This window comes from Octodon degus, unplaced genomic scaffold (genome assembly GCF_000260255.1).
Source record: "Octodon degus isolate 3935 unplaced genomic scaffold, OctDeg1.0 scaffold00021, whole genome shotgun sequence".
In the NCBI taxonomy this organism is placed as follows: Eukaryota; Metazoa; Chordata; class Mammalia; order Rodentia; family Octodontidae; genus Octodon; species Octodon degus.
Genome location: NW_004524597.1, coordinates 9,988,810 through 9,998,066, shown reverse-complemented (window position 1 = coordinate 9,998,066; position 9,257 = coordinate 9,988,810). Strand labels below are relative to the sequence as shown.

The following is a 9,257-nucleotide window of genomic DNA, read 5'->3' as shown; positions in this document are numbered from 1 at the left end:
AGCCATGTCCCCACCCCACCCCAATTCTTCTTTTTTGACAAACTGGCTGAACATTTTCTAGGTCACTGCATAGTAAACATTTCTGTATGATCAGGTGTTTGTGATAGTTTACCTCCCCTAAGTCTCAGCAGTATCTAGCCCACAGAAGACAGAGTGTGAAGCTGCCCCCTTAACAAGGTGCTCCCTGATATTTTCTAGTAGGACATCACAAACAGTGCCCAAGTGGAGGAAAAGATTTATACCCCATGCTCAACTTTGCGGGCAACCTGGATAAGATGCATTTATTTCTGAGGAAAGAATTGACCTCGTGACACTAGACACCTTATTCCCTTTCTACAAATAATCTACCTGGGCCCTGCCTGGCAAACCCAGCTCATTGGTTTGGTACCAGGGTATTTTGCATACGCAGAAGTCACAGACCTGTAATCTGCAGTATAGGTTAAGCCCACAGACATGTTTTTCTTGGCCCACAATACACTTTAAAAATCAAGACGCTTTCGGGCCCTACCTCTCCGGGCTGACTAAGACACCAAACACTGAGCCCAGGGGCTGCCTGGAGTGGGAAGCCAGGTCTACACAGATCCTCTGTCTGGCTCCCGATGGAAAGCTCTCGGCCGCGACACTGAAGGGTGTCTCTAATGCAAATGCCTGCAGTTCTGGAGACCTCAACAAGCTGGCTCTTTCCTGGCGCGTCACACACTCCAGAATCGTGACTGCTTTCGGCGAAATTCGGAAAAGGGCCGGGCTCAGGCTTGCCAGCTTCGGGGCACGGTGACGCGATGTCACCGCAAAGGCTGCGGGCCGCAAGAGAAGGGATCCGATGCCCGCCCGCCCGCCGACCTCTCCGCGGACCCTCTCCTCGCCCGGCCCGAAGGCGATCGGCTCCTGTGCCAGGCAGACGAAATCAGTGCGCCCAACCGACGCCCGGCAGTGCCCCAGCGCACCTACCCAGGCCGCGGCGCGAGCAGGCGGCTCCCAGCGCGGCGAGGCTCCGTAGGGAGAGTGACCCACGGCCGAACACCATGACCCGCGGGGCGGCACTGTCCAGCGCCTGGCCGCGACGCGGGCGTCCCCGGCCACAGCCAATCAGCGCCCGCCTAGCACCGCCCCGAATCGTCCATTGCCCTCCCAGCACCGCCCCCAGTCGGCCAGTGCCCACCCATCACTACCTCCAGCCAATCAGCAATCCAGCGCCAGTCTCGCCCCGCCCAGCGTCACCCCCAGCCAATCACCGCGTTGTAGTCCAACGAATTTCTTCCCAAATCTGAGGCCAGGGGGCCAGGGCCCAAGCTTGTGACCGTGAGCGAAGGTTGGGGAAGAGGTACTTCCGAAACTCAGGAGCTCTCCAGGCTTTTACTGGCATTCCGAGGCAGCCAGCGGGTAGCGGCACTCAGGAGCCCCGCAAGGTAGGGTGCGCAATCGATGACGAGACAGCGCTAGCAGGGAGCACGTCCCCTTCAGCTTGCCGTAGGCGCCAGAGCACACGACCACGTGACTCAGAGCTGGGCTATGGCGGGCCCTAGGCCGTGGTCCCTCTTCTGGGAGTGGGGTAAGAACATTATCTGCGTGGGAAGGAACTATGCAGACCACGTCCGAGAGATGGGCAGCACGGTACTCCGCGAACCCGTTATCTTCCTGAAGGCTTCCACCGCGTACGCGCCCGAAGGCTCGCCGGTGCTGGTGCCCTCCTACTGCCGCGATCTGCACCACGAGCTGGAACTAGGCGTGCTTATAGGCAGGCGCGCCCGTGCTGTCCCCGAGGCCGCCGCCATGGATTACGTGGCCGGGTATGCCCTGTGTCTGGATATGACCGCCAGGGACGTGCAGAATGAGTGCAAGAAGAAAGGGTTGCCCTGGACCCTGGCCAAAAGCTTTACCTCCTCCTGCCCGGTCAGCGCCTTCGTTCCCAAAGAGAAAATCTCTGACCCTCACGCCTTGAAACTGTGGCTCAAGGTCAATGGCGAACTCAGGCAGGAGGGCCAGACATCTTCCATGATCTTTTCCATCCCATACATCATCAGCTATATTTCTAAAATAATACCCTTGGAAGAAGGAGACCTTATCTTGACCGGGACTCCAGAGGGAGTTGGGTCAGTTAAAGAAAATGATGAGATGGAGGCTGGCATAGACGGGGTGGTCAGTATGAGGTTTAAAGTGGCAAAGTCAGAATATTGAGTCTATACAAAGTGGCCTAACTTCTTAAGTGTCAAGACAAAAGGGAGCAAGACTTAGAAGCATGCAGAAGTTATTAAATATGACAATCTTTTCATAGAAGCCACTTGTACAAAATGATTTGATTTGACTTGTTAGCTTTTAATCACAAAAAAAATAGTCCCTTCTGGAAAAACTTGATCTGGAAGAGCTGGGACAGAAATGAGAACAACTAAACAAGATTTGGGATGCATTCTAGGAAGAGAATATATGGAACCAAACCAAATCTTAATTTTTCCCTAAAACTGAACTGAGTAAGACTTTTCAACACGTCATTCTAGGATCAGTTGTTAGAGAGAAATCTGCAAAGGAAACTAAATGTTATGTTCCATTCAAACTTCTTTGCTTTTGATAGTCATCCAGAAGTACTTGTAAAAATAAAAACTTTCAAATCATTGACCCATCCTGGGCCCACTGAATTAATGAAATTTCCAGGGAAATTGTTGACAGGACACAAGTGATTCTTCACCAGAGAAATATGGAAAAAACACTACTCCACATAATCAATTTTATTTGTTAGATGAACAATTGTTGAAGATCTCTCCTGGGTTACTTAGAGTAACTCCCTGGTTTGTATGTTGATTTGGGAAGTGATTTTTGAATATATTATTTTCCAAATAAATAGCTTCCTTTTGTGTGTCTTAAACATGTACAGTACTTTCTTTTCCCAGAAGATGTCAAGAGGGATATTTCTTCCTTGTGAGGCAATAAACCTTTGGCCTCCTGAGCCTTTTTTTCTTTTTCTTTTCCTTTTTTCTTGTTTTGTATTTTAGGAAGCCGCAACAGGGTGTTCAGGATCTCAGTATTAGATGGACTCCTAGTGATCTGCCTGTTTACAGCCTCCCAAGAGCTGGGATTACAGGCGTGTACCACCACGCCGTCTCAGTTTCTGTCTCAGCACACTGCAGGGTCAGGGCCAGCACAGCAGCCCCAGGAATCAAACCCCTGGCCCCTGATCATGCTTACAAGTGCTTTAATCCACTGAACTATTTGGCTGCCCTCTCCTGAAATTTATGCTCTAAGTTTACTACTACCACCTTCACCTCTACCTCCCAATTGAAGGAGGCTCCAGAAAGTTGAATGGTCTGGGAGTTCAGCTTTTGCTTTTGTTTGCATCCTCCTTTTGAAAACGAGGTAAATATGCCCAGCGTAGCTAACATAGGACCCAATGAAATCCTCTAGGCTTAGGCATGATCTACCTGTGGTTAGTGTATACAGAAAACATCTGATCCTTTGCATCTGCCTTACTAATAACCTATCAAGCACTTAGTACTACTTGGCATTGTGCCTAGCATAGTTTATTGTGTTTTCATATATTGTGGGACCCTCAACAAAGCTGAAATGTTGATACCTTTCAGTCACTAAGAGTGAAGATGTTGCATAGCTGTCCCAAGCCTAGAAGCTGAAGAAATCTTAGTCACAGTACAGGTTGCATCTTACATAGATACATAAGGTGATATAAATGTTTGAATGTTATGTAGTTCCAAGTAAAAGTTCTAATGTATTATAAGTGATAGATTTTTCAGCAGCACAGTAAAGAGATAGAAAAGATAAGAGCCTTGATTAACTCCAAAGACACCAAAGATCCAGGGCAGGTGGGGCAGATAGATCCTCTGGCCTAAGGCAAAGCAAGCCGAGGCTTTTATTGACTTTTGTTAAGGTTGGAATTTGAGGGGATGTTTAGAAATATCTGAGGAGCAGATTGGGGTCTTTCCTATGGTAGTCGGAAAGGTTGAAGGAAGTTGCACCCTGGGCTGGGTTGGAGAAGAAGCGGGAGGTAGTCTCTAGGAAGATAAGCTGTTGTTTTAAGGGTTTCAGCCATATTAGATGACCATAATAATTCAGCAATTCATACTTGAACCAGGGCCTATCAAGAAAATTCTATTAATTAGATTTGTGTGTTTTATCTTTTAATGTTTTGTTTTTAAGATAGGGTCTTTTATGTAATTTAGGCTGGCTTTGAACTCACTAGGTAGCCCAGGCTGGCCTCAGGTTTGTGACAGTCTTTCTGCCTCAGACTCCCAAATTTTGGGATTACAGGCATGCTTCACACCCAGGTTTTAAAGGATTTTTTTTTTTTTTTTTTTGGCTGAACCAGGGATTGAATTCAGGCCTTTGTGCTTGCCAAGCAAGCACTTATTCTACAAGCCATCTCCCCAGCCCCCCTTTTAAGGATTTATTACAGATGAATCGGGCAATACAGATGAGCATAAAAGACTGAACCCTAAAATTCCACTTAGTCAAATGTTTGTGTATTTGAAATATGTGGATGCAATTTTTAGATAGAATTTGCTCACACCATGCAGTTGTCTAACTTGTTTTTTGCTCTGCATATTATGACTATCCTTTTTAATATCTGTCAGCACATTTTTTTTTTTTTTTTTTTATTTGAGAGAGAGAGAGTGTGTGTGGTGTGTGTGGCCAGCTCAGCCCACCAGGGGGCGGGGCTGGCTGGCATGTGGTGCTGGGGATTGAACCGCAGTCCCCGATGCTTTGCTAAGCTTGTTCTAAGTAAGTGCTTTAGACCACTGAGCCATCTCTCCAGCCCGTGTCAGCACATTTTGGCAGTATTGTTTTCATTGATTTATGTAAGCTCCTGAGGTCAGTCCAACTTTGGACATTGGAATTGTCTCATTTCCTGGTAGAATTAGCTCATGTATTAATCCTTTTGGCTAGTTTCTTGTAAGTGGAAGTTGGATCACACTGAAAGTATACTGTTAATCAAGTTAGCCAGGGACAAAGTTCAACTGAGATCTGTCCAAACTGGTAGACTGTTTAATTAAGCAAGCTGAAGGTATAAGGTTGAAGTAGTGTTCACGTGTAGCCCCAGGAGAAGGTATACATCAGCACCCAGAGTGTACAGTGCCCCTGAGGTCAACGTTCAGCAGGTGGTAGAGCAAGCTTTGTCAGAAACATTTGATACCAGCATTGGAAGTGTAGCACACAAAGTCCTTGGGTATAAAATTAAAAACAGGCCAATTCCCACAATTCCCAAGGTTGCTAAAGTAATCCTAGCTCCCAGCAGATAGATTTTTCTCGTTTATTTTTAATAAATTTAAACCTATAGAAAATTGAGAGATTAATGAAATCCAAATACTTTTCACTAGATTCAACAATTGCCATTTGCTAATCACATTTAATAATTCCATACTATATTAGTCCCTAGTGGGGTTTTGTGTTTATATTTGTTGTGCATTTATTTTAAAATGAGCAGCCAGGCGTATTGGCACACGTCTATAATTCCAGAACCCTAGGAGGCTAAGGTAGAAAGATCACAAGATCAGGCACAGCTTGGGCAGTTTAGTGAGACCCTGTCTCAAAAGATTAAGGGGTGGGGCATGGTGGTGCATACCTGTAATCCCAGCACTTGTGAAGCTAAGGTCAGAGGACTGCTATGAGTTTGGAGCCAGCTTGGGCTCCGTAGTGAGTTCAAGGCTAGCCTGAACTACATAGCAAGACTCTTTAAAAAAAAGCTGGGGATCAGGGCAAAGGCTTTGTGTTCAATTCACAGTACCACTATCTGTCTATCTATCTAAATGATATATGATACTCAGTGTATAAATATAAACATCTCCAGGTCAGTTAATATGGGTGTACTTAGCATTTTTTAATGGCTACATCTTAGATCATGTGCTCCAGAAGCAGAGCCTTGTACAAATCAAATATAAAAGTATAATGTCACATAAAAAGTACTCACCAGTCTTAGCTATTAATATTATTGTAGCGATTTAACATCTCAAAACTTATCCTAAGGACAAAACTTAGCTGCTGTTTATAAGCAGCCAAAAAAGGAAGAATTTTAAATGCCCAATAGGTCAGGCATAGTGATACACATAATCCAAGCACTTGGAAGGCTGAGTCAGGAGGATTACCTGAAATTCAAGGCGAGCTTGAACTATATAGAGACCCTATCTCAACCAAAACAAAAAAATAAATTTTATTAAATGCCCAATTATCTTTGTTATTTTCTCTGGTTGCTGGGACAAATACCCAACACTCAAAATTAGGGGAGGAAAGGTTTATTTAGCTCACAGTTACTGGAGGTTTCAGACCATACTCGGCTGGCTCCAAGGCAGAGTGGCATACAGCAGAGAGCACCCTTTCATGGTGGTGGTGGTGGCGGCGGCAGCAAAGAGTGAAACAGCAAGAGCCAGTGGGAGGAGTAGCAGCAACAATGGCTGCAGGAGCAAGTCTGTCTCCTTTATGTTGCACTAGGGCTATCTGCCTCAGGCTGGGTGTAGCATTCACACCATAATCCCAGCAGCACTCACACCCATAATCCCAGCCTTAGATCATGAATCAATCACATTCCAGAAGTTGCCCCGTGACTGCATGAGGCTTTGGGGGGACAACTAGACACAAACCATAACACCAATGTTACTGGATTGATAGCAGTCATTGTTCTACACTCATATAATGAAATGATATGCAGCCAATACTTATATAAAATATTTAATGATGTGGAGAAATGCTCTTAAGTGTAAAAGAGCATTATAATGTATAATGTTATAATGTAACCTATTTGTAAATTATGTTTATAATTTGTGAATTATATGTTTCAAAATAGATATCTGGATAGATGGAGGCTAAAAAGTCAGGAAACACATACTTGTATGCTTGTATACATGTGTTACTCATGCTGGCCTCAAATTCCTGGGCGTAAGCAACCCTCTGCCTTAGTCTCCCTAGCAGCTGTGACTACAAGTGCATGCCACTGTGCCCCAGCTTAGAGCCCCATTACTCATATTAGCCAAAAGCTTGGGAAAAAACCCCAAATGTTACTAAGAAATGAATAAATAAAATGTGGTCCATCTATTTAAAGCACTGATGCCTATAAGATGAAGTTCAAAAACATTATGCTACTGAATTAGAAAAAAAACATGCTATTAAAAGAAACTAGTTATAAAAGGGCAAATATTGTCCTTAAATACCTGTAATAATTCAATTCATAGAGACAGAAAATTATATTAGTGGTTACCTGAGGCTGAGAGGAGGAGAAAATAGGAGATTATTGTGTAATGGGTACAGTTTCAGTATGGAATGAAATAAAAAGTTTGGAAATAATAGGGATGGTTGTAAGTAATGCTACTGTATTAGATACTTAAAAATAGAATGGTAGTTTGATTATATTATATATATGTATATATATAGATATATATACACACACACACAATAAGTGTATTACAAGTTTTAAAGTATGGGATGAGACATTATGGGTTTTCCTTTTTTGATAGGATTTTCTCATTTTTCTATAACTCATGTAAAACTTGACAATAAAAAATATTTAGAAGCAACAAAATGAGGGTTCCTCAATACATGGAAAATATAGGTATTGTAGTATTTCTACTATGTACAGAGTATTGATCCAATACATTTTTACTAAGTGGAATTTGGAAAGGAAAAATCTGTTCACACAAAAGCTAATAGAAGATTAGGAAAAAATCATTGCCGCTCAATTTTTATAAAAAGTAATAAGAAACTTGCAGTTCAAGAGAGGGTGAGGCTGGGGAGATAGCTTGGCAGTCTAAGTGGCTGCCTTGCAAGCACAAGGACCCAGGTTTGTTCCAGCACTGCATGCCGTGCTGGCCCCAGAACCCTGGGCCTGCAGTGCTGGCCACCAGAACTGGGTATGGTGGTGCCTTCCTGTAATCCCAGCGCTGGCGGGGGCTGAGACAGGAGGACCACTACAGGTGCAAGCTGTGTAGAGAGACCCTGTACCAAATAAATATTTTTTAAATGAGAAAGAGAGGGTGAGATGAGGAAAGAAGAGAAGGAAAACGGTGATTAGACAAGGGTGTGTACTCTGTGTTGATGTGGCGATGCTAATTATTTCTTGAGTCCTTCCAATCTGGCTAACCTACAACTGAAGTTTAGATGACTGCTTTGTAATCTTCATTTAATAAAATGTATAAGTTAGGCTTTTTGAAGTACCTTTGATTGAGTGTGGTTTGACACCACCCCCGAAGACTAGTATATTGTCACATGAAATAATCAGGCTGTCCCTTGAGCGACAAGCGCGAGGGACTTTCTTTTTTTTTTTTTTTTTTTTTTTTTTTTTTTAATTTGCGGTACCAGGGATTGAACTCAGGACCTTGCACTTGCCAGGCAAGCACTTTTTCTACTGAGCTATCTCCCCAGCTCACAAGGGACTTTCATAGTTCATTGCCGAAGGATTGGGATGAGACCACTAAGGCAGTGAGATGGTAATTTAGAGCCCTATGCTGATCCCACTGAGTCTCAGCCTGCGCACCTGCCATGAAAGCATCTCTGATCTGCAGGGGAGCCAGCAGTGAAACAGCCAGAGCAGCTGAGGCCTGTGAGCTCAGGAGCCCACACTGGTCCATTCAGGCCTGCTGCGGGATTTCAGGGCACCAGGGCCTGGTACAGCAGCTCCAGGCACCACCTGGACAGTATTCTCCATCTCCTGAGCTCTGTAAATGAGTTCCTGTCCAGGGTGGTGGTGCTGTCTCTGCTCTTGCTCAACCAACAGTGTGTGTAAATCCCACCCTGCACTTTCACTTCTCTCCTGTCTGACCCCTCCACCACCACTCTTTGTCCTTCTTTACCCGTTCCTTCTGCCATGTCTCCTTCCCAAAGGAAAACAGGAGGAAGCTCTTTATCAGGCCTACTTTGCACAACTAGGTCACGTCCTAGCTTCCTCACTTATTGTCTTAACTTGAACACTGCTGGAGTCAACCCGCATACTTCCCATGACTGTACAGTAAAAGCCCGAAAAAAAAAAATACAAACAAATTTATTTCTTAACACCAGCCTTGACTTTTATATACTCACCTTTTCTCCTTTTTGCAGTCCTGTACTGGATGATGTGTGCTGAAATGGTAGCCTAACCCAAGTGAGTGTGTTGTGGCATCTGAATTAGATAGAAATAGTATAGGCAGTAAGACAGGGCTAGGCCTTCAAGGAGACAGCACGGAAGACAAGAGACCTTGTAACTGTGAGAGAGACAGATGCCCCCACCAGACCTAAAGACTAAAGATCGAACAAGGGGGCCAGGGAGATGACTCAGTAGAATAAGCACTTGCCTG

At 44.5% G+C, this 9,257-nt stretch overlaps 2 protein-coding genes across 3 annotated transcripts in view; one reads left to right on the top strand and one right to left on the bottom strand.

Annotated features, from left to right (window-relative positions):
- Hagh (hydroxyacylglutathione hydrolase) overlaps window positions 1-1,083 on the bottom strand; it is an 11,311-nt gene extending 10,228 nt beyond the window's left edge. Inside the window, exon 1 of one of the 2 annotated variants that reach the window (XM_023711593.1) lies at window positions 949-1,083. In XM_023711593.1, the coding sequence (XP_023567361.1) occupies window positions 949-1,024 (76 nt within the window). In that variant the 5' untranslated portion in view covers window positions 1,025-1,083. The remainder of the gene's footprint in view (window positions 1-948) is intronic. The other variant, XM_004627885.2, reaches the window with a different exon arrangement.
- A 132-nt stretch (window positions 1,084-1,215) lies between these two features.
- Window positions 1,216-2,857, top strand: Fahd1 (fumarylacetoacetate hydrolase domain containing 1). Its single transcript, XM_004627884.3, has one exon. The coding sequence runs from the start codon at window positions 1,510-1,512 to the stop codon at window positions 2,173-2,175; it is 666 nt and encodes a 221-aa protein (XP_004627941.1). The 5' UTR covers window positions 1,216-1,509; the 3' UTR covers window positions 2,176-2,857.
- Window positions 2,858-9,257: the final 6,400 nt, after the last annotated feature.

What these genes read in the sequence shown, in the direction of transcription:
- Fahd1 (XM_004627884.3), top strand. Translation starts at nt 1,510, where the DNA reads ATGGCGGGCCCTAGGCCGTGGTCCCTCTTCTGGGAGTGGGGTAAGAAC.